This window comes from Pygocentrus nattereri, chromosome 26 (genome assembly GCF_015220715.1).
Source record: "Pygocentrus nattereri isolate fPygNat1 chromosome 26, fPygNat1.pri, whole genome shotgun sequence".
NCBI classification, from domain to species: domain Eukaryota; kingdom Metazoa; phylum Chordata; class Actinopteri; order Characiformes; family Serrasalmidae; genus Pygocentrus; species Pygocentrus nattereri.
This window is the reverse complement of record NC_051236.1, coordinates 20554724-20580551: the sequence shown is the minus strand read 5'-3', so window position 1 is coordinate 20580551 and position 25828 is coordinate 20554724. Positions and strand designations below refer to the sequence as shown.

General features: G+C 39.7%; 1 protein-coding gene across 3 annotated transcripts in view; it reads left to right on the top strand.

Moving 5' to 3' along the window:
- negr1 (neuronal growth regulator 1) overlaps positions 1 to 25828 on the top strand; it is a 184754-nt gene that overhangs the window by 118820 nt on the left and 40106 nt on the right. For 2 of the 3 annotated variants that reach the window (XM_037534842.1, XM_017720923.2), the window contains exon 6: positions 1128 to 1279. In XM_037534842.1, coding sequence (XP_037390739.1) covers positions 1128 to 1279 — 152 coding nt within the window. Of the gene's footprint in view, positions 1 to 1127; positions 1280 to 10027; positions 10082 to 25828 lie in introns of all 3 variants that reach the window. The other variant, XM_017720913.2, reaches the window with a different exon arrangement.

Below are 25828 nucleotides of genomic sequence, written 5' to 3'. Positions count from 1 at the left end.
GACTACCAATGGTAAAGTTTGGTGGAGGAGGGATAATGCTGTGGGGTTGTTTTCAGGGGTTGGTCTAATGCTTCAGCAAACCAAGACATTCTGGACAACTGTATGCTTCCAACTTTGTTGGAACAGTTTGGGAAACAACCTTCTCTGTTGCAGCATGACTGTGCAACAGTGCAAAAAGCAAGGTATGTAAAGGCATGACTGGGTGAGTTTGGCATGGAAGAACTTGACTGGCCCACACAGAGACCTGATTTCAATTTGGGATAAATCAGAATGGAGATTGCGAGCCAGGCTCTCTCATTCAACATCAGTGTCTGACCTCACAAATGCTCTTCTGGATGAATCAGCAAAAATTCCACAGATACCCTCCAAAATCTTGTAGAAAGCTTCCCAGAAGAGTGGAAGCTGTTATAGCAGCAAAGGGGCCGCCTACTTCATATTACTGCCAGTGGGTTTAGAATGGGTTGTCATAAAATCTTGTGTGGGTGTCCCAATACTTTTGTCCATGTAGTGTAGATGAGAACAAAGTATATACATTTTAGAGCACAAAGCAGTGAACATTTCTGCAATTTAAGAACACATCATAAATCTGACATAGATGTTTTCTTAGAAACTTTCTTAAGAAATTTAAGAAGAAACAGGAAGATATTGGTGAATGACACTCATTGTGCTTACGTGGAAAATAAAGTCAGACCTGCAAATCGCTGTTGTCAGAAGCAGTCGCTGTTGTTTTCCAGTTGACTTACATTAAAAGTTAAGTGGGTTTTTTCTTCTCCTGTAAAGTTACCCTTTTGGAGATACAAGGTTTTGTTCCTACAGCAGCAATATGTATCCTTCATTTTAAGAAAATGCCCCCAGACTTCATTTCTTTTTTAACTCTCAGCAGTAATTGTTCTTTTGCTTTGCCTGTCTGCTCATGTAGATATGACACTACATGTGAATTGCTTCCCCTGATCAGGTGATGTTTTAAACTCACTTTCGAAATGATGTCACTTTGAAAATATAAAGAAAAATCAACAGTGCAACTCTTTACGATTTATTATTGTTGACACCAGTAGAATAAGTGTTTCAGCCCTCATCATTGGCTCATCACTAATACATTGTCTTTGTTTGCTGTTTGCTGTTTCCAGGCTTAGCAAGGGTCAAGCTGGCATCGAAATCAAGAACCTCAGCTCCAGATCAGTCCTCACAGTGACCAACATGACAGAGGATCGCTATGGCAACTACACCTGTGTGGCCGCCAACAGGTTGGGAACAGTCAACGCCAGTGTGCCTCTGATTCGTAAGTAACAAGCATTACTTCCTGTTGTTTGGCTCTCATTAAGCTCAGAGTTGCTTTTTTTTGCAGATAATTTGGAAACCGCTTCACATTCAGAGCTGCCTGTATACGTGACTCCTCATTTATCTGATAGAGAAGAAAATAATAATGTGCTGTTTGTTTTTGTGTATATGGTAAAATGTGCCTCTTGTGTATGATTTCAGGGTGTTTCAGATGAATAGCTTTTTTGAAACGCACAGCGCTTTCTTTGTGCGCCCATTTTGACATCCTTAGTCATCTCTTTGATTTGGAGGTTTCAGAGTCAATAATGGAAGCAGGGCTGCTAACAAGGTAAACAAATCAACCCAGACCTATATAAAAAAAAACGAAGCAGATCGCCTTAAAGCTGGCAGATGGGAAGGGCCACTGGAGTCCCCTAGTTTTAAATGAAGCACATCAAAGAGATGAGGGAGCCGGAGAAATCTTTCACGTTCTGCTGAGGACTCAGAGACTGTGATGCAGGAAAAAGCCAGAATAGACAAGCAGACTTCTTCTTCTTCCCCTCCTCCTCCTCCTCACCTCTCCCCTTCTCTCCCTTCTGCCCCTTCTCTGTCTTCTGTCTTTTCTCCACTTGCCTCCGAGCTGCTCTCCTACTCTTTATCATGAACGCTAATGAAAAGGAAACCCATTTCACTGTTCTCCTAATGAGAAATGGCAAGCAATTCCTGCACAACACACGGCCACATTTGCACAAATTACAAATCCAAGAGGCAGCCATCATTACCAGTGACTAAATTGCCATTATAATATCGGTCAATAGGTATTGATGAACCAAAGGTAGACCCAGGGACGCATTAATATTTAATGGAGAGCCTCGACCTAGACACAAGGTTTGGAGTGCAAATCAAAGTGCTGCGTAATAGTCCATGTTCTCCTCTGCGTGAGGCATACTGTCACTGTAGGCTATTTCTAAGCTGATTCATAATCACTGATGTCATATGCCATGTATTAGTTTAATCCCTTAAATGGGCAGGACTACATACTTCTATAATCTAAGAACAGGTCAGCTAGTTTGCATTGTAGTCCATATAGGTTCTGAATAATAACCTTAGTATGGAATAAACCTGAGACTTTAAGGTATTAAAGCTGTTCTTAGTGTAAATGACAGAACCACTATGAGGTAAAATCCATGTTGGTGTATATGTAGCATGCATATTCTTCCTTGATACAGCCAACCAGCCTAATTTATCCCAGTTACATTTTCACAAATGCATGTGCAAGCAACTGGGAAAGTGATATATGGTCCATAGGGATGTCCGATAGAACAGTATGATATCATTATCATGATAAATGACATCGAAGTAAGATTTTCTGAGCATATGATGGGTATAGTCAACAGCCCTGGCCTACTGCATGTTTCATTAAAAAGAGGTTTAGAAGGAGCTGCAAGGTTTCATCCTGTTGTTGGGACACAGTGAGTTCAAATCCCAACAATTTGGTGTCTGTTTTTGGCCCTATTTTAACTTTTGCGCTGGATTGTCTATGCAAGGTTCAATTTGTATGGCAGTGGAGGTCAGTAGTCACCACCCCTCCTCCTGGAGATCTCCTTTCCTGCATTGTTTACTTCCAACCTGTCACTCCACATAACTACTGTATTGCATCTGCTTTAGCAAATCAGGGATTTCTGAGGAAGTTAATTAGTTGAAGCAGGTGTGGGAAGTCCACTGGAAGGTTGTTCTCCAAGACGAGGGTTGATGTAGATGATCTGATAGTTCAAAAAGGGAATCAATTCCATCCTAAGCATTCCAATCAAGCTCTGTGTGATTGGAGGCCTCCTGATATTTTCATACTGTATATGTTATTTTTGAGACTAAAAACAAGTCCCATAGTGTGAAAGAATCAGCAGTGTAATTGACCAAGTAATTCAGGCAACAGCCAATGTGAGAATTGTAAAAGATATATACAAAAAACAGGCAAAGGGACATGTATTGCTGGAACTTGAGTAGCTGTTCGTGTAATACTGGCGGAGATGTAAGTGCCTTTATAATAACCAGAACTTCACAGTGCTCATTTTACAATATCATGTTAGCTTGCCAGTAGTAAAATGCTTCTACATCTCTCACTGCAGAATATGAATGATATTCCCATTTCCCAGCCCCATATTTATCCGGTCCAGTTTAGCTTTCTTTGCGTCGTAGGATTTTGAGTGCTTATTTGTAGCCAAATCTCTGTGTGTGCCATCTCTTTCTGTAATCGTCTAGTTTATGAAACTCTTTTAAAGACTCATGCTAAGTTCCCATATTTTCTAAGTTATGTAGCATATGCCTGGTCTGAGGCAGCATAATTGGCTTTGCCTAATTGGATGTGTGTGCGATATTATAATAGAAAGTGTGGTGATATAATAATTTTTGCCATACTGCCCCCAAACCATCCATAATAATGTTTGTTATATGTATATATAGAATGTTCTTTCAAAAAGTTTATATATAAACAGGGAGCCATGAAGACAATGCCAGTGATAGTATAGTTTGGTGGATATGCCGATGTATCCTTATCCATTATTATCAAATTGTGTCCTCTAAATCATATACACCAATTCTGATATAAAGATATAAAGCAGTTTTGTAATGAATAGCGAAGATGTGAAGAGTTTGCTTTGCTTTGTTTGAAAAACAATGCAAAATTGGAGTTTTGGATTATACACTTCAGTGTCATGTGACAGCAAGATGTTTTACCAGACTTAAACTTGATATAGATGAGAATATCTGCATGAACTGCAGTGATTGACCGCCATTCTCCTAAAAAATATGTTTATATGTGTACCACTGTTATGTCTGATTTGTCAATTTGCAGTGTTTTTTTCTGTCTGAATCTTGTGTTAAGAGTATTTCTTCGCTGTCATAATGAGCCATGTTCAGTAAATGAGTAGCTTTCTTCAGCTCTGTAAGTCGTGATATCTTCCCCACCCACTTTTTCGCTTATAGCCCAGCACAGGCTCCAGCTGCCTCACAATACACTAAGCCAGAAATAGGAGAGAAGCTCCACTGGTGAAGCCTCCGCAACCTCGGCAGGCTCCGGCTAATAGAGGCGCTGGTTCAATTTGCCATGCTAATCAATCACAACTCCGGTGTCATCTTTTCATGTCTCCGTGTCTGTTGTCACCCTGGCTACCATGCCGGTACCCTGGCCTCAGCCATCAGGGGTATTGTTGTCGTGGTTACCACAGTGTGACCGCGCCTGAGTCACAGGCCAGGGACATGAAAGGAGGGATGAAATGGAAGGTGAAATAGAATAGGCACGATGTGAATTCATTCGCATGAATGTCTTTTTTTTTTTTTTTTTTTTTTTTTTTTTTTTCCTCAAGGCTGGAAAAGGGCCACTCACTTGTTCTCTGAATAACTCCTTGGCATGTTGCATCCATCTTAGCATGTGTGCTCCACTCCTGCTTCTATTCTTGTTCCCACATCAATCATGGATCAGATTGGCCCTGACAATACTCAGCTGCACTCGCCTGCCTTTTCGCCCTAAGTGTCTTTGGATTCTCAAAAGAGAACTGCCAAACACTGATCACTCAGTGTTTATAGCAGTTCCTTTCAGAGCTTAATTTAGAGGTTGTTTTACTTCATCTGAAGCCTAATCTCTACGTGCCCAAGTTGGTGCGTTCAGAATGTGGACAGTGTTGCGATATTGGTGGATTTTTATTACAGTTTGTTATTATTTGCCATTTGAAAACTGTTGCTCACATGTCTCCATGCTGATTTCTCCAGGAAGATGTTTTGTTGTGTTTTTGTATCTTCATTTATTGTGGTTTTCGAACCTTAATAAAATCCACAGCATCAGACAAAAAGGTGGTTGAACAGCAGGAGGGGTGGCATTCATCTGTCTCATTGATTCGTGTCTCATATTCCAGCACATCAGTTTGATGCGATGGTGCTTTAAAGGATGCAGTTTAACTGTGTTCAGCTGACTGAAACTACAGTGAAGACGCTAGTGCTCGCAGGGGACAGACTCACCAGAAAATGAGATATGTGACGCAAAGATGGTTCCTGCCTTGCCTCGGCTATAAAACACCTGCCATCCAATCATTAACGAGGCGAGCAGTTATAACAGCCTGGAGAAATAGGCTGGCCCTATAGCGAACACTAGCCGCGCCTGCAAACTGGATGAATCAGTCAGTCAAGGGTACATCCAGCGCTTCTCAGTCAGCGCCTTCCATTGTGTTTCTCAAGATGAGAGTGAATTAGTCCTATTAAATGACTCATCACATGACCTTCACATTTTCATACCACACATTAAGAGGCAGGCGTAAGAGAAATGAATCCACTATCCTCAGCTCATTGTCACATGCTAATGCAATATTCCTAAAAGAATCTGACAGCACACAGCACTCCTCTCCTATCTTTGCAATTTATGCCGCCATGAATTGTGTGGAAGTTGCACATTTTCTCTGGCCGCTGCTTGGCGAGGGAAAAACGTGATGTTATTACAGAATGAAATGCAATTCCTCGCTCCGTAATGTGTTTTGTCTTGCAAGTGAGAACAGAGGTTGTCCAGCATCCACGCAGATCCACTATTATGGAATACAATGTTGCCTGCTCCATTGCCCTGTTCCCAGGCCTCAAGAAGATTGTGTGTCAAAAGAGAACGCTGCAGTATAAAAAGAATTGGCTTATGTCAAACTGTTTTGCTATACTTAGTGGCTATTAACCAAGATATGCTGAAGCCTGTTGTATATGTGTTTATGTACATATGCATTTATAAAGACCACCCTTCATTTTCAAATTTTCAAAATAGCCAAGTTATTATAATGGAACTACAAGCACTCTTTTCCTTTGCAGGAACAAAGCAGAGAAAATATATTTAACAGAAAATTACACAGAAACCTCAACAACTAAATACAGTATAAATGTTTTTGTGTTTGTTGTGTCCACACTTTGCTTTCACTATGGCTTCCATTCTTTTTTGGATATTTGCTTTAATTTTCCTTTTTTTTTTTAAAGAAATTTGCAGGACTATTTGTCCACACCTCCAAAGTTCAGTTTTAGAAGTTGGTACATTTTCTGCTTCTTATGATCCAAGTAATCCAAAACACATTCAGTGATGTTGAGGTCTGGGGAAGTCAGTCTATTGTTCAGAGAACGCCAGCAGCTTCTTTATTTATTTACAAATTTTCTCCTTTTTTGGCTATTTCTTTTTCTTAGTAATGATTTCTTGGGGCGGCACGGTGGCGTGGTGGGTAGCGCTGTCGCCTCACAGCGAGGAGGGCCTGGGTTCGATTCCCCGTCCGGGCGGCCAGGGTCCTCTCTGTGTGGAGTTTGCATGTTCTCCCTGTGTCTGCGTGGGTTTCCTCCGGGTTCTCCGGTTTCCTCCCACAGTCCAAAAACATGCTGTCAGGCCAATTGGACATGCTAAATTGCCCCTAGGTGTGAGTGACTGTCTGTGTCTGTCTGTCTGCCCTGCGATGGACTGGCGACCTGTCCAGGGTGTATCCTGCCTTTCGCCCGAAGACTGCTGGGATAGGCTCCAGCATCCCCCCGCGACCCTGACGGAGAAGCGGCTTAGAAAATGGATGGATGGATGATTTCTTGACAGCTACACATCTGTTCCGACCTATAACATCCTCTATAGCTTTTAATAATTCATTCCTTGGATTTTCCTTAAACAAGTAGATTATCTTATATCTAATATTCTCAAAAATATCTCCTCAAAAATTAGTAGCTTGTATGTTTTTAGTTTTGACTAGAAATGTAACAAATGAATGGTGATCTTTGACTTTTACACAGTGATGACTATATGCATAAATACATACATACATACATACAGATAAATCACAGTCTAGTTGTTTGGCCAATTGTTCTGATGCAATATTTGTATAACACAGTTATACATTAATTGTTATGCATTAATTGTATAAAAATCAATGCCACAGGAAAATCACTGATCGTTGTTTTTAATCCTTTTTCTGAATATTTATGTGAAATAACCATTTAGAAAAGATCAGAATGGGGTTAAGCTTAATATACAATGGCCCTGATTTGATTGGAACATCCCTGTTAAGATATATGTGGGCAGAAATCATGTATTTGCTTGGACAGACACTTATATGAAGATACATTCAAACAACGTGAATGCAGTAAGTGATTTTTATGTATGTTTGAGCATTCACTTAAACACTTCCAAACCTTTCTTCATGGCAGCCCAATATTATTCGTAGTAAAAGGTTATATGTGCATTTTCACCATTATTTTTCCTCAGCATTACAAAGCAGAATAAACAAGATGTAAATAGAACGGCTAAATAAAGTGGGTTGTATTACAAAGGTTAAGCAAGCAGTGTACTGTGGGATGTCCTGGATGGTGTCCCCACTGTGCAGTAGATAGAAAGGGAAAAAAATCGTTCCCACTCAAATGATTTCTTATGATGACTCAGTAAAGTTAAATGTGTTGGCAGTCTTCAGAACTTTCTGCTCTATGCTTTTTGCCTCTTTACCCTAATCTTATTTTACATTTTCCTGTATGAAGTCTCAGTTTATTCTTCCAGACTCTGTTTATTCCAGCGCGTGGGGAACTACTCCCTGGTTGTGCGCTTGTGTGCAAAACATCTACAGTACTTTTGATGAAAGTGGTTAAGGCCTGTGTTATGTAACACCACATGCGGTTTCTTTTTCTCCTCACCCCTTCAGGCTATTTCTCATGGCTAAGTGCTGCAATTTGGAAGTAACTCCTAATATCACAATTTATGAAAGGGCTTACTAGAGAAAATCTGTCGTTGAGCGATTATTGAACTTTGACAAAAGATGTTCACCCAAAAGCACAGTTAATCCAAAAAAGAGTGCATTAATGTTGCCTTGCATGAACAGACTTTACCATCTATTGAGTCTAACTGCAGCCACAGACATCCTGAAGCGATGTCTGCATCTGAGATGATGATGATGATTGTTGTGTGGTAGGATGACTGAAGTATGAATTTTGTTACACAGCTAACAATCACATCTCTCTGTGTAAGAGTTTAGTATTTCTGGCTAGATATAGGTTTGAATCAGATTCATTCTTTTTGGAGTCTCACCAAGACCTATTGATCTATTGGTGATTGGGAATTAGAAGTAAGGAAGATGTGATTTGAATAGTTCAAAGCTGGCTATTACTGTGTACAATATTTTAAACATGTTCAGTCAAATACAGGTCTGTGCAAAAGTCAGAGACCACCCTTCATTAATACTGGTAATGAAGGGTGGTCATTTAGGCAAAATGACCAAAAAGTACAGGTTATTGTCAACAAGAAGTTTATAGACTTTTTCTGAGTAATGTTAGGCCTTTTCATGAAATGTACATATTGTTAAAGGCAACAGGCTTTTTCAAATTATGTCAAAAACTGAATAAACGGCAAAAGTGTGTGCGTGTGTGTGTGCGTGTGTGTGTGCGCGCGTGTGTGCGTATGTGTGTGTGTGTGTGTGTGTGAGAATTTGTACATTTTCAGAAAATGGACTCTCAGAAATGGATTTGTGACAGTTGCCCGTCATTTCAGACAAATAGCTTTAAATTGTCTTCAGAAACTGGTATATATTTTTCAATCTTCAATCTGAGTTTCTCCAAATACATCTCAGAGATGAAAACTTTCATTACTGTTTATCTGATGCTGACAGTTTTGGTGGTCTATCATATCTTGCACAGTTGTTAGGAGTCTCATTTTCTCAATAACCTACATTAGTTTTTTAAACCCTCCAGTTTAAAAACTCACATTTTTCACTTTCTTATGCAATTGGATTATTTTATATCTAATCCTCATCAGAAAAGTCTCTTCTACTTGATGGTCATTTTGACTGGAAATGAAATAAATGAAGAGTGGTCTCTAACGTTTGCACAGTACTGTGAGTGAACATTTCTTGGACAAAAGGCAAAAAAGATCCTTCACTGTGCACATTTCATCTTGAGTAGATTTACCCAGAGGAGGAAATATCCTTTTCTGGAGATTTCCTCTGGAGATGGAGAAATTTGAAATTTAATCAGTGGCAAAACTGATTATAGAGAGAGAGTGATCAAAATCCAGATTGATATTTGAGCTCTGGTTTCAGTATGTCCCAAAAGTGGAGCTGGGTCAGTCGACAGAGTGTGATATCTATTAATAAAATGAAGGGGGGTATTACTTAGTCATGATTAAATGGTTGTCTTTCAGGTGCAAATTTAATTCTATGTGTTAATTGAGCCAAGGTTCTTTCCACTGAATTGAGTGATGGTCAGAAGCTTCAGATTTAGGGTATCAAAGATCAGCAATCATAATGTGATTTGAAACTGACTCAGTCAAACCCCCCTCTGAAAATTAAAAACTAATCAAAAACGATTTTGAACATTACATTGGACAGAGTTTTTTTTAGATCACAGCAGGGGTCTGCTGGGTTTGAGTTTTGAGGAAAAGGAGTTTGATGGCCGAGAATGACCAGAGAAGAAGAGAGGAGAGCGCAGCGGCTGTTCAAGTCAAAATCAGTCACTTTGTTGGCCAAGTACACTTGCATGTATGAGGAATTGGTCTTTGTGAAACTGGTGCTTATGTATGAAATACAAAGAGTATGCAAATAGTTACAGTACACAGCCACTCTCTGCTCTAGGGCAGATTCATACCCCATTCTCCAGTCCAGCCACGTGTTTCTTTTCTCTCTTTTTTTTTCTTCTGTTTATTTGGCATTCATTATTTCTTTTTCCACTTCCTGTAATGGTTCTTTTTTCCTGATAATATATGAATGTCCTCTTTTTCCTTCTCTCCTTTTTTCCCCTGTAGTGATTATTGAACCTACCACAACTAGTGCTACAACTAGTGCTGTCTCAAGTCCAGGTCAGTATATGTCATCGCGCTGTACGCAACTCAGTAAAGGATTCCTTCAACGCTACACTAACCAGAAAAAATAAAAAAATAACCTCTTCCTCATCGCAGACCTTTTTTCGATTGGCTGGGATGCCTGCTGGCGTTACAGCTTTTGTGTGTCTTTTATGATCACTTTGATTTCCTCTCATTATTTTTGCGTCCGTTTCTTTTGACTTGTGGCCATTTGCACAGTCGAGCACTGACCCCTCCTCTGGCGAGCGCTGTGGCCTAATGGTACTGTCATGTGTAGCGCTGAGGCCGAGTGGCTGACCGCTTCTCTCTCTTGGCTTCCCCATCCTCTGCTTTAGTGCAGTCTGCATGAAGGGCAGGATATTGATAATACGCCTCCTCTACTCCTTTCTTTTTTCTTTTTTTTTTTATTTGTTGTCTGTGCAGCCATTTTCTTTCCAACTAAGCAGCAGACTGACTCGCACCACCTCCAAACTCTCTCTCTCTCCCCTCTCTCTCCATGCTCTTTATGGTGTCACTGTGTTTTCAGTGTTGTGCTCCTTTGAAAATCACAGCTCATAGTAATCTTATTTTTGGGGGGGGTTGGAGGGGATGTATGTGTGTTTGAGTGTGTTTTTTGGATGGGGATGTGGGATTTTCTCTAAAAGCTTGTTCAAAAAATGTAATCTCTCAAATGGGTTACATTACTTCCCTGTAATGCTTCCTCTTCAGCACATTCAGCATCAACACACACACAAGAGCGATGTGCACGAAAAAACCCTACTTTGTGTGTGAGTGTAAGTGTGTATGTGGTGCCAGGAATGTGTCGCATCTGTGTGTGTGTGTGTGTGTGTGTGTGTGTGTGTGTGTGTGCCGGCGACCGCTGCGAGTTTATCATTCAACGTCGCAGATCTGTAGACATTTTCATGCTCCATTTTACAGATATGCTACTAGGCATTAGCAGGTACTCTCTGCCACTTCTTTATCTGTTTGTTTGAAATGGATATAATTAGCCATGGGATTCTGTCCCTGCTAGCAGGATTCAGTCCCTCTGCCAATGCGCAGCCCCTTAACTTTGATTTGACGTAAGGCTTGCAGAACAAATGACAATTTCATGGTCCAGTGCAACAGTGGCAGTATCAATCGGCGAGATAAACTGACTCGACGTCCTACTGTTCTTGTTTTGTTCCAAGTTCCAAATTGTATTTATAGTTAATTTTGCACTGTCTTAGATGAGCAGCTTGGCAGAGGGTGGATGGTTTTACATTTTTGGCAACAGGTAGCACAAGTATGTAAATGAATTAGAAGGTGGTTAATTATCTTCTGTCATTGTTCTACCACAGCCGAGGTGGATTATGGATATTGAAGGGTAAGCAGTACACATTGAAATGGGGAACTGTTGTTTTTTGTCATCTTTTCAAGTGGATATTATTGTAAAGCAAAAAAAGTGATGTACCTGTCTGATATACAGCACCAATGCTTACTTACTAAAGGGGGAATGCTTTCTTTTACGGTCCATTAACTTCTAGGTAATAACGGACAATTGCACAGTTTGGGGGGACCAGGGCACAACCAAGTTGTTGAACCAACAACCTTCTGGTTGACAGCTTGACAGCTCTATTTGAATGAGGTTGAATAAAACAGGCTGGTTAATTTTAACAGATAAAGAGAGGTTGGAAAATGGTTCTGCAGTGATGAATGACTATTTTTGTATATAAACCCATACAAACATAATAAGTAGACTTGAGGGGGAAATATATAAGATTAATTAGTATATGGACGGTCCTCATCCACCAATACCCCGAGTTCAGATATCAGAATATGGGAAAGAAATAGCAGGGTAGGTTTTATCTGTACCCTTCTTGTGTCTTGGACAGTGTTTTGTTCTAATGGACTGAGACACACTTATTACATATTCCACTTAACTGTATTCAATGGCCAGTTTGACCTAGCTTATACTCAAGTGTGAAGCTTCTAGAACTGGGAGGAAAAAATAGGCTTCATGAACTCTTGAGCTGTGAACAGATGCCTGTCACTAGTATGTAGCTATTAGCTATTTCAGAATCAGTGGCCGATGGGCAAAATGGTTGGGCTTTCTCTGCATTCTGCTGAGAACTACACAGAAAAATATTGGTTTAATAACTGTGAAAATCAATCCATGAGCTTCACACGCTCAGTGCTTTTCTCCACACATACCCCTATAAACTTGGGCATCCATGGTGCTCCACATGCTGAGTGAAATGACAGATACATTCACATTTTCCTGGATTCCTCCAAAGTCTCACCTGCCAGTCTGTCTTATATAATCCTACTAACAAAGACCACAGACACTTGTACAGCACAATTTAGACCGACTTAGCCAGAGCAGGTGCGAAAGATGCGCACCGTAGGGCTCTTCACGCTGTATATTTAATGAGATACACTGTGGTGTGGTTGAACAGTTTGCAAAGCCGCTGTCATACTGCAGAATGTGCTCACTTCCAGTAAACAAATAGCTGTACATCGGCATAATTTCTAGAGTTATCAGCGTTTTCTGAATAATTAGGATTATTTAATTATAAAGAGCACATCAACTCTTTTTCTCCTTATTCCAGGAACCTTAAATTAATTATTTACTCATTAGACTTACATCTGTTTAGATTAGCAGGATTCCACATAGGCTTGCTGTTTCACAAGGCTGTTTAAATTGGTTGCATTTTCATTTGGTGGCATTATTGTATGACTGCTTGACTGATTTGATATTTGAGGTGAGTCATTTGTTTTTGTTTTTTTGTTTTTTCAGCAGCATTTTTGACTTTTTTGTGGCAGAAAGGCAAACTTTTTCTGGAGCATTGCAATTGTTTGACTAACCCAAAAATTGTGTGGTGCTGATAAATCAGCATCCTGAAATAACTCTGTTTTGCACATGGCTTTGTCAGAACAGCTGGATGGCATTTTGTCCACATCCAATTGTGTCCTTTTATCCTATTCTTCATACTTCCAAATGAGCTTAGTTACAGGGCTTAATCACGTTTAAGTGCAACGCTTTGGCTTTGATATTCCATCCAACTGTGTCTTATTTACCATCTCTATGAGCTATTAGCTGGATGTCATTAACTTGACATTGCGTTTTCCTCAGAGACACAAGCCACTTATGTTGTCTCGACTACCAAAGCAGATGATTACACGGATGCCAGTGCATTAGCTTGCAAAATACTTTTTTTTCATTCTCAGAAAATGTAAATTAAAGAAAACCTCATATTTCTGCACAAGCTCTAACTGACCTGGCATACGGGATGGAGTGGTATTCTTCGTGAGCCGTGTAACAGTGCAAAAAAAAAAAAGCCTTGCAGTAGATTCCAAACATATGGTGGAGCATATGCCAAGCATGCGTGGTGCATGAATACTGATTATTATTGCAAATACTGGGGCCTTTTAGACTAAACCAAAGCTTCATTGCAAAAAGAGAGCTATTGCTCATGGACATGTGCTTATTTGGAATGGAATTTCAGTCATAATTAGGTTGTTTGCCTATGATACCTTCTGCAAAGTCACTTTGACTTTGATCGCTTTCATGGCATGGGTTGGAGGGCAGGAGCTGTGTGACTTTCACCTCTGTCATTAACATGCTGATGAACAAATAACTCACATTCATGTAATAAGACACAGAACCATGATTTCAGCAGCAGCTGCAAACAACACATTTACTCTGGCAATGCAATAAGCTTACATTCAGTAGTAGAGATTAAGAGACAGGGACTGTCTTTTATCTTTGAACAGTCAAGGGATTGTGCACTGAAAAGTACTGATAATGATGTGCTGTTAGTTTTTGTTTTGCCTTTTGAGGACTTCTGCCCCACTTGTGGGCTTCCTAGACTCCTAACATGTGGAGAAATTACTGATCTTTTAAACCATTGTGGGAGATACATCCAGTATACCATCTGAAATTCTTCCTCTGGTAGTACAGATGTCTGACCTACAAAAAGTGCAAACCTTGCTAATGTTAGATATTTGAGGCACATTTAAAATGTCATCAAAAAGAAGCAGCAGTCCCTCAATTACCTTCCACTGTCTAGTCCATTGCATCTGAAGTAGTCCACTTTGTTTTTGGGCAATGGAGATTAAGCAATAACAAAAAGCAATTTTATCCTTAGCCTAAAATGCACAGCAGTCTGATTGCTGCACTCCCTTTTGCACCGCCTGAGAGGCCACCTAACTCTTTCAGTTCTATCAGATGAGTTTATTGTTTCAAGGCCTTGTGCGCTAAATAAGCTGTGGACCAGCTGGTACTGATAGCAATATAATTGTTATATTTCACAAATTCCAGCCATGTCTAGTGGTCAAAGGCAGAAGTATATGGGACACACATATGAGACAGATGACTTGAGTATTTAGACGAAGCTAAAGTTGGCTTCTTATTCCAAATTTTCACTCCACCTTAAATGGTGCAGCACTTACATTTAGGTGCTTGCACAGGTGCCTGAACGTAACTGCTGCTCAACTTCATCCTTAGAGAATTCAAATGAGAAGTTAACCAACCAGTAAATGCCATTCATTCAAGCTTTGTATGTTTTGTGTCATTGAACAAAAAAAATTACCAAAATAAAATATGTAAAAAGTGGAATAGTAAGAAATCAGGATTATAGGCCAACCGATATGAAAATTTTGTGGCCAATACTGATTTTAAATTTCAAAACTGATGTTATCAGCTTATTTATTTTTAGATTTGCATTTTAGATTTTAATGTGACACTCTAATAGTTTTAGTGAAACTTTTTAAACTCCTTAAAGTCTCCAAAACTTACATAGTGCAGCTTTAAATAGTGTCTCACATTGGGTTCCACACTGACACAATGTCTAAGAATTTGTCTTATCACCAGGAGACAATGCCAATAATACTGTGGGTCACTACTATCAGCGAATACTATCAGCCATCCGGTACATCTGCTTGGCCCTATTTTTAGCAAATAGTATCAAAATTTGATTCAATCTTGACCATCGAACCCAATATTGAACTTGAAAATATTTGCATTGTTACACCTCTACTGTTTTACATGCCCAGAACTCAAGTACTTTTATTATGAGAATTTCTCCTGTGTACAGTTACAGAAGATATAGTGTTTTTGACAGCTCTGTATTTACCACCACTTACTTCATACCTTCATATTCTGGATTCATATCTTTTCATATTCTGCTATGATTATTTTTCAGTGCGATAATGTTTAGGAAAGGTGTGACTTTTTCCAGTGTAGCTGCTGCGCTGTGATTCTAGTATTCAACATTTATGTTCACAGGTGAATCTGTATTGCAGATGCTCTTTAATAGAAAGTGAAAAAACTCCACACACACAAATCATCTGACATGTCACCAACCTATTCCTCACACAGCTTATTCTCACTGGCTAAAGAAAGTGTAACCATTTGTAATCTGCACCATTACACCTTCACAGTGATGACTCATTAATCATTTTAATTTTTTTTTTTTTTTGTTTAACAGCTGCTCAAAGCTGGTTAAAGCTTCAGATCATTTTAACATTTCTAACATGCACCTTTCCCTTGTCTTTATTCATGTACATTCTTCTGGAATAACCTCACCTTTTATGAGCCCCATGGCTTTCTCTGAACGTCCTCAGAATTCTCTCTGTCTCAGAGTGGGCCACATGGGGTATGGTGGCCTATTGGGCCATAATCCTGTTTAGCAATTCTCTCAGGTGCGCTTATCAGATTTATCACATATCAGGGAGAGAAGGATCAAGCGAGGAGATCCCCCTGTACGGACTAGCCGACCTTCATTCTGCTACGCGCTGGAGTGAAAAAAAATCTCTGCTTGTGGATGATAAGCAGATGGTACGTCGTATATCATACTTGACCTCTAGATTCTAAACAGGCATGGGGTAGAGCTCCGGTGCTTACATTCATCCTGGTCAACTGGAGGCTGCTGTGTGCTTTTGTTGAAGACATCCACAATCTAAATGATCCTGTGTTTACATGAGCCCCGGAATAGCTCAAAAATCAATAGTGCACCCTGCTCTGCATACTGATTCGTTCAGTATAGATTCCAGGTTCAGAAGCATTCGAGGGTTCCAGAGGTTATGCATTGCAAAACAATTAGCACTTTTCAGTATCTGCCTTAAAGATATTTGTATTAAAAGTCTATCTCAATCATGAAATTTTAGCTTTCAGTTTATTTCCATATAAAACAGTGCTTAAAATTGTAATTGCATTTATAGAACTATACAAGGTACAAGCCAAAAGTGGTCAAAATGGCTAATTAGCGGTCTTGCTTCCTAGCTGTCAATACTTAGTTCAAGCTTAACAGCTACTACAGTAACAGCTCGAGCTCAAATGTACAAATGTTACTTACTGCCGCCCTTTAAAGAACCAAGGTATAGCACCAAATCAGACGTTTTCATAAAACTCATGACATCTCAAGAAATGCATTTTTGGCTTTCTTTTATTTACTTGAACTGATGAAAAAGCATCCACTGACTTTCTAAATAAGCATGAGCTAACATGTCCTCTACAGTGATTAAACCTGAAACGTGGCATTTTTCTTGTAATTTTTAAACGTATATTTATTGGTTTTTGATAACATACACACACACTTCAAATGCAATATTAAAAACAGATATTGGGGGTGGGGGGTTGTTACGATAGTATCTGCATCACGCCCATAGACCAGCAAACAAACAATGATAATTAAAAAAATTAAAAGAAATATTATATTAAATTTGAATACTCTGGCTCTGCAAGGCCTTCACAAAAGCAATGGTATTTGACCAGTTCTGAATTGTGCCAGCCTTCACCTTGAAATTTAGCTGTAGCCTGTTCCAAAATAACTAATATCTAAAAAATAGCAATGCCAAGATAAAGGTACCTGAATATCTTTATTCACAAATCACCCCTTCAAAATAGACTTCCTGGAAGCTGTTAAAGCTGCCATTCAAACACGGTTTTTGCTGTCAATTATAAGTTACATTAGAATCATCACCTAGTAAAAGCAAACCTGGACATAAGGGAATGTTTTTATTTATTTGCTGGGCTTATCATGTTGAAAAAAATTGAATATAAAATAACATTTATATGCAATAACTTTTTCACAGACCATGTTGTGTATTTATCTTTTTCCACTGTGTCAAAGTCAGCAAATAAACTGTACTAGTGTATTAAAATATGCAGAAGTGTGTTCTCTGTAAAAGATCTGCATTTATTTTCCCAATTAACAAAACATGTCATTTGACCGGGGCATCCAAACTTTTGCATATGTATGACTGTGAAAGGTAACACTTAAATCATTACCAAGAGCTCAAGCAATTGTGATCAGGCAATTATGCAATAAATGCTTGCATTTTTCTTTTGGGCCACTATGTCAAGTCCCTCATCTCATCATGTAAAATTTAATGTTTCCATCAAAATTGGGTATGTAAATGCACGTCTTTTCCTTAAATTAGTGCTGAAATGGACGAGTATGGCTTTGTTAGACTGGAAATGTTAAAGTCTCTGTTTCTCTGATTTACTCATCATTGTTTACCACATCATAATAGCCCACCTGGCTTTGTTGTCCAAAGTGTCAGCTACATTAATTCAGTTCCAAGCAATACTTTGTCCCAGAACCTCCCAAAGACTTTCCATGATTCCAGCACTGCCATTTTTATACTAGTTACAAATACACAAACAGAAACACATGCATTTTTCATGGGCTCAAAAGCACACCTTAAATCCTCTGACCTCTGCTTGGGCTGCAGATTAATCTTTAGCCTTGGGCTCTTGGCATTCTCTGAGATGTCACATACAGCTACAAATAGGCAATAGCAAAGGATCATTCAGACCCAGTCCTTTCTCCCAGCACTCTTTCTCACCTTCTCCCCTTTTCCTTCTCTCTCTCTCTCTCTCTCTCTCTCTCTCTCTCTCTCTCTCCTCTCTCTCTCTCCTCTCTCTCTCTCTCTCTACTCTCTCTACTCTCTCTCTCTCTCGCACTCTCTTCCCCTCTCCTATGCTCTATTATCAGTTGCTTCTCCTACATGCACTCTCACTCTGATTATCTCTCCCACTCTGGGGCTCCTTCTCTGGGCTGTCCATTAAACGGCATCCACAGCTTTCCCTCTCTCTCCCTCCCACACCAGCACGCTCCTCGGCACAGAGCAGCCCACTGAGACAGCGGGCACTGCAGGGCCAGAGCATCCATCGCCACTACCGCTGCTTTGTGTACAGAAGGAGGACTTCAAGATTTCTCTCTCCTAAAAACAAAAACTAAAACGTTTTGCAATTTACAGCTGGATATAGTTCAGTATTGTTTGATAACACAACCAATACTTCAATACTGACTCTCTCAGTTCTTTTGAATGTTGCTTTTTAGTTAAATGTCAAATACTGGATTAAAGTAAAAACTATACACTGAAGTGAAATCATATTACATAAATAATTTAACTTATTTCTCACTATACTGGCAGAGAAATAAACATTATACATTGCAATTATTATATCTTGGCAAAAATCATTATGAATCTAATCAATATATGAAATATTTCTTATTTTGGAGTTGTTGTAAGAATATTGTAAGATTGCTGCTTGTATTGTAAGATAGCTGCCAATGTTGTGGAATAATTCATTTGATAAAATTAATTAAAACAAGTAAAAACTGTCTGAAAATATATTAATCTTTTAATATTCTTTATTTGTGTGTTGTGCTGGTACGAGTGGATCAGACACAGCAATGCTGCTGGAGTTTTTAAACGCTTCAGTGTCACTGCTGGTCTGTGAAGAGTCCACCAGCCAAAAATTTCCAGCCAGCAGTGTCCTATGGGCAGCGTCCTGTGATCACTAATTAAGGACTAGAGGATGACCAACACAAACCCTGCAGCAGCTCAGACACTGAGCTACAACAGACATATGTTAGTTTTCGTGCACTATCATGACAAAAAGTGATTATAGGAAGTGAATGGAAGCACTGATTTAACTATGAACACAGCTAAAATGCTGTGTGTGTGTGATGTAGCCCTGTTTATTGTACTCACATCAAGCAGCCTCTCTGTCTTTGTATGACATGCCAGCAATTTCTGTAATATTTCTGTTTTCAAAAGAAAGAACTTTTAAATGTTGTATGAATTTGGGAGACAATGTTTAGCCGTAGCTAGCTAGCTACGCTAGAAGCCATTTCTACCTGTAGCTGTATTCCCAAACAGGAAAGCTAGTTTTCATTAGCTGCTGGCACCAGCTGGCCAACAGGTTCTTTGACACATTTAGCTACAGGATGCCAGCTACTCCTGTAACAAACACAACCAAAAACTTTTATATGTAAAGTCTATTTGACAGACATCGTTTAAACTCTTTTAGCTTATGGTAGGCTAGCAGGCTGCCATTAGCAGTTTGAGGAACACCAGCTTCATATGAGTAGCAAACTTTAAAGCTAGCTGGCTAGCTATGTTAGAGATCAGCCAAACAGCATTATTCTTATTGTTTCATGGCCATTTTTGAAGCAGTACTTTGGAAAACATCCACCTTTCTCTGCACAATCAAAAACATAACTCCTAGCTAACTAGTATGTTAGCATCGTGGTTATGCTGTGACATTTGAAAAAGCAGAAAGCTGCTTGATGTTAGCCAGGCAAACTAGCTTGGTTGGCAATAGCTTTGAACCATCATAGCTAGCTTAATATAAACAGAGTATGTGAAATTCATACTACATATACAAGTTCTTCTTTCTTTCAAAAACAGAATATTACAGAAATCGCTGGCATGTTGTACAAACACAGTGCCTGCTTGATGTGAGCAGCTGCAGCAGACTGCAGTAAAAACAAGGCTAACCCACACATACAGCATTTTAGCTCTGTTTTAAGTTAAATCAGTGCTTCTGTCCACTCCTTCTTCTCGCTGTTTGTCACAACAGTGCAGGAAAACTAAAATATAGCTGTTGTAGCTCAATGTTTGAGCATTATACTTCACTACTAAAACATTTTGTCATCGCTTCTGCAGTAGTTATGTAGAGAGGAAGTGAGTTTTACCCTGCTAATGCTTAAACCGGAAGTAATCACGAATCTCGTGCAAAGGGCCCATTGCTGCTAGTACTTGATGGAACCTGTGATTCCATGTATTCATATAAACTGCCCAGAGCCTTTGGAAGAAAAATAGCACCACATTATCACTAATCCACCACCATACTTCACATTGAGCATGAGGAACTTCTGCATGGCTATCTTTGTGTCTACACCAAATCCATCTCTGATGTTGCCATAAACATCTATTTTGGTCTCATCTGGTCATGACCATGGTCTCACTGAATATTCCAGTAACATATGGCAAACTGTAGGAGCTTAATTTTGTTGGTCCTTGACAGCAGAGGCCTCCTTCTGACAACCCTCCCAAACAACTTGTGGATATGTAGATGGTGTTTAATTGTGGTTTAGGACAAGTTCTGACCCCAAGACCTATCTGCAATTCCCCATCTGTGATTTTTTTTGTCCACTCGAACCATCCTCTTTCCTGTGTGTGGAGTCAGTATAGACATGCGCCCTCTTTCTGGCAGATTCTTAACATCTCAACATTGTTTTAAACTTCTTAATTACTGACCTGAAAGTGGAAATGGAAATTTTCAACTCATTAGCTATTTTCCTGTAGCCATTTCCTGATTTGTGCAGGTCAACAGTCTTTTGTCATACATCAATGCTGTATTCTGTGGTCTTTCTCATACTGATGGATGACTGAGGGAATTCAGCCTGTGTTTCATGTTATATATATTCCCTAGTGAAACAGGAAGTCATGGATGACTGTTTAAGTGTTCCTAAAAACTCAATTGAACTTTAAAACATAAAATATTAATGGGAATATATTTCAGTTAGATAGGTTTAGTATTTTCTTTGAATCATTATACCTTAAATAAAGATCAGATTTCTGCATCTCATTTTGCTCATGATTACCAAGGGTGTCAATATTTGTGGTGGGCACTGTATCTGTATCTGCCAATACAGATACGATTCTGAAATAATTTTGTATAAAAGTATTACATATCTATACCTGGCTCCATAAATACCAGAGTACTAGGTGGTCCAGACATTGTCCTTTTACTTCCATGTCACCTGCCGTAGCGTGATGTTAAGCGAGCTGAGCGTTGGCGGCACCAGCGTCTGCTCTTGCAGACGGCTGACGTGAAGTTGCGTGAATCTCTCTTTGTTTTGACAGGGTCCTGTCTCTTCCTTCTCTTATCTGCTAATTCCCTCCTCCCTCCTCTCATCTCCGCTCTTGATCTCGGCAACGCTTTTATCTTGTCAGTCCCATTTCAATCCCATCTCCAACATTACCTCTCTCACTCTCTGTCTATATATAAATATACATAATTATTTATATTACTTGACTACGTGATCAAAGCGACCGGCTGGGCCTTGTACTGTTGCACGGCTGCTTTTTTTTTTTTTCTTTCACACTATCCGGATATGGCAATACAGTATAAGAATGCAAATGTGGGAAATGATAGCCAGCAAATTTAAAATGCAAATGAGATTGTCTTTAAATGGTTTCTGAAAAGAGAGAATATCATTAGTAAGTTGGTTTGCAGTGCTATTTCATATGGATGAGTTAAAAGAGGAAATGATGTACTTTGAGCACGATTTGGAGAAGCAAACTAATGGTTGGGGGGTAGTTCACTTCTCTTATAGAGAAAATGATGTTAAATTCATAATTTCCAGCCTCTCAGACATGGGTCAGAATAGGTAGATAGCATACCGTTGGACTTGACAGTGGAGTGCCTGCTGTAATGCTTTAAATGGTACTCGGCAGTTTCATGAATACTCTTCAAGTGATGGCAGCTGCCTAGCCATCGAAAAGTATTCCAGAATCACTTATGCAAGCCTTTTAGCTGTGGGAGTGAGCTTGCCTTGTAGTTATTGATATGGCCTTCAATCGAGGATCTATTAATTGACATTTTAATTGGGATCATTTCGCTGAAGAGAGTGGCTGGCTGCTCCCCTGAGCCTTGTGGAGGAAGACTTCTCTGCCTCTTGTGTTCATAAGATTTTCTTTGACAACTGGCAGCTAAGAGATTAGAGTCAGATTCAGACTTTTCGGGTTGTCATGCCAACAAGGCCCTTGTTGTCTCTGTGTGTCCCTAATGGCCTCCGAACCTCAGGGCTTTTACTTACAAGAGAATCTTTTATCTACCAATTTACATGTTCAGAGGATTGGGTTTCTGCATGCTTCAGAATGAGGGGCTGTTAACGCTATATTATGCTGTTTCTGTCCTCGGCACTCCTCACAAAGCAGGTGACAAATCAAACTTCAAGGCCTTTTTGTGCTAGGTAATAAATGGAGTAAATATAATATAGTAAAAGTTAGTGAACGGAATGCTTATATGTGGATGTTCACTGCTCCAGTTTTATCCTTCTTCACAACCAATGGCAGTGTTACCGAATGCTGCGTACTGCTCATAACAGCATTATACACTAGTCTGCTTGAGTCATAAATTGATTCAGTACGCCATTTATTTGTCAAATGTGTCGCGTTCTTAAAAATTGCCCTGCATTGCATCGTACAAATTGTTCTCACCTTGCAGTTACTAAAACATTTTGTTGTGCTCTACCTTTACGTATCGTCAACTTCATGTCATTAGGCTGAACTCTGGAGTGGAATAAACTCGCTAGCAATAGAGCATGGCTGGGCTATTTCTTATTCTGGCACCCAATTATCCCTTACACCCATGGAGGAAAGCTGTGCTCTCCTCTGGACATGTCCTAACCTCCATCACTCATCTGTTGCCTTCACTCTCTCTCGCAGTCACTCACAGTATCTCAGCTCAAATCCTGTTCGCTCATTCCAGCCCGTAATAGGCCGTCTTACAACATCTGTTGATATTATACAATCAAGGTCAGTTTTTGCCATCATAGCTGTTTTGCTATTTATACTGTCAAATAAAACCTTTAGGATTTTAAAAAACTGGTTACAAAAGGTCATGACATTCACAAATGTCACTGGTTTTAGGGGGCCAGTGGAGGACCCATGTCTGTTTAACAAGTTACTAAAGCTCATAGGATCTGTCTCTGTTTAATGTACAGTGTGAAGCCCCCTAGTTACTGACTTACAGATCTGAACTGCCTAGTATACATGTGTCAAGTATTTTCAGGTGATCTTCAGATTTCCATGTACTTTCTTCCAATTTTTTTACCAATTCTCTCATGCTACCACTGGATTTATTGATCTTTTTCCGCATTCCCCTCAGATACGCCGTCAGTCATCTCCCTCCCACTTCCTCTCCCCCTCTCTCTCCTCTCTCTCACTTTCTCGGGGATGGATAGAATCTCTAATCATCTCTTTAATCACACATCCCATGTCTTACCTCCTCTTGTGCTGTAAATGTATTTTTGACTTCAAATTAAGAAGCATGCCCTGAGGGACACTCCCAGAGGCCGAACATTTTCGAGCGCGTAAATGCTTCTGATGCCGGTTAGATGATGTATAGGCCTTCGCAAAGCTACTTTGAGCTTTCATTTGCTCTGCGTGTGTGGGAAAGATTAAGGAGGTCAGCGCAATGCCTTTGGCACAGGATCTAAGGGCGTGTACCCCAAGGCCAAACCTGCTCCGAACTTCTTAACACACAATTTAGAATCCCATTAGAATTAACACAACAAAACAATCAATCCACTTTAATAAGTCCCATCTTACATCCCGTATGCACTAAGGATGCCAATTTGTATGCGGAGGAATGGCAGGCACTTTTGTCTGAGCTGCTTTGAGAAAAGAGGATTAGTCTGTTTGCTTTGCTCTCATTTTTATAATGTTGTACTGTCGCGGAACCTTTTGAGCGTTACAGCGTTACCTCGGTGGCCCACGTTCATGCGGCTTCCCCCAGAGTGAAACGCAGGAATATTAAATCCTTGACTTCTCCTGTCAATGTGTGCTTGCATTTCTGTCGAGGCATTTCTTTCTTTTTTCTTTTTTCTCCCTTACCGAGATATATTTACTCCCTCAGTTCTTTATTTCTATCAGTTGGTACATGTCTTCCATGAGATTAGTTTTTGATAGTGTGTCCTTTGCTTTGTTTGTTGACATTTGGATGATTGATGTGGGTTTATTCTGCAGATGAATAGCAGGTCTCACTGAGAGCTGAGATGAACATGTCATTTCTCTAAGTCTGGCAAAAATAGTAGGAAAACTGTTCAGTTACGAGACTTCCCTTTTTGAAGGAATTGCATTTTTAGAGCCTGAGTAAAATTCCAATCCTCTGAAACAAGGGGCATGGCATTTAGGCTGATTATTAATCTCCTGCATGTTTGTCTCTAGTCTACGTAGCAATTTAGCTCCCTATTAAGGTTTAGTCATCGTCTTAAGACTATTTCTTGTCTAAGCAGTGTTAGAGGACTTTTAATTTCCCTGTAACCAAGTACAGTAATGCATTATGGTTTAAATTCCTGTGATCACAATACAGTTGCTGAATCAATAAGAATTCTGGTACTGTACTCAGCTTTCTAAGCTAGTAACAATTTTTACACATAATTTATTTCAAACATTTAGTCTATGTATTTTATGTGCATCTCTATGTGCGTAATTTGGATAGATATGCTTTCTGTGATAGCTGACTGCATGACTTGGGTTGTGAATATACTGTAAACTCCACAAATAATGTGTCAAAGCGTCTAGTCACACTGCATGCTAATGCAGTATGAACCTAGATAAATGTCCCGGTGGCAAGGAAAAAGAAGCTCTAACCTCACCTCAACAGGTGACAGTTCAGAAACAGCTCTGTAAACGTTGCAATGTTTTATTTCTGCAGACATATTACTGTTTTAAGATGGCATTAGTGTTGCACACTTTTAACTGTGCATCATGCATAACTGGTTAAGTCTTATTCATTGCGAATGCAGGGGTAATGCTGTACTGAAGTTTTGAAATGACTATTGAGTTTTCCTTTGCATTTTCCAGGTGGTGCAGATGTTTGCTTTAGGCCAGAATTATGCTCAAGTACGTGAACGCAAGTGACACCACTCTACTAACGCATTGCAAACGCTCGATCCGTCTGTACAAACACACCATGCGTTCTTGCATTGCGGCTAAAACACTTTACCTCTTTTGTTGGAATGTAAAGGTGATAATGCATTTGTCCTTTCAGCAAATAATCAACCCACCTTGGGAGGCACGACATCTTATATCAGTTCTACCGTCTTAGCTGTAGGTATCCCTCAGTGTGTGCTGATGTGCTAATACAGGCTAAGAACATAAACCCAAACCCAGACCTACTTTGCTCTGCTTTAACATTTAGCTCTGCTGTAGCCGCTTTTCTCACATCTCCGGAAATTTTTCCACTAGTTTCTTGTAAAATGTCTCTCAGTGTTTGACTTTTTATGAGGTTGAAGTCGCTTCTCATCCTCCAGCTTCTCATTGTCCCGTTCCACCTTAAATGATGCCTGAGGTGCCAGATTGTCCTGCTGGGACATTTAAGGTGGAACAGGAGAATTCGAACGAGAAGTGGGAGAAAGAGAAGCTGACTTAAGTTTCAAGAGTTGCTGCAGATTAAATGTATCCGCTAACCAGAGTGGTTTATAAATGTAAATAAGTCCAAATGATCTCCAAATTATCGATGTTTGTCTTCTTCCTCTTTGCCGTTTTATTCTCTGCGTTGCTATGGTGACCATCAGTCTGTGCGTCTTCAGCGTTAAAGGGTGAATTAGCAGTTCTGCATTAACAGCAGCGTTTAAGACCATTTATTGTTGAACTGTATTAGAACTGTGTGTCGTAACGATTTTACAGCAAAGGAGGACTATTATGGTATTTTACTGAGAAATCTAGCTCTGCTGTGGAGCCACAGCAGCT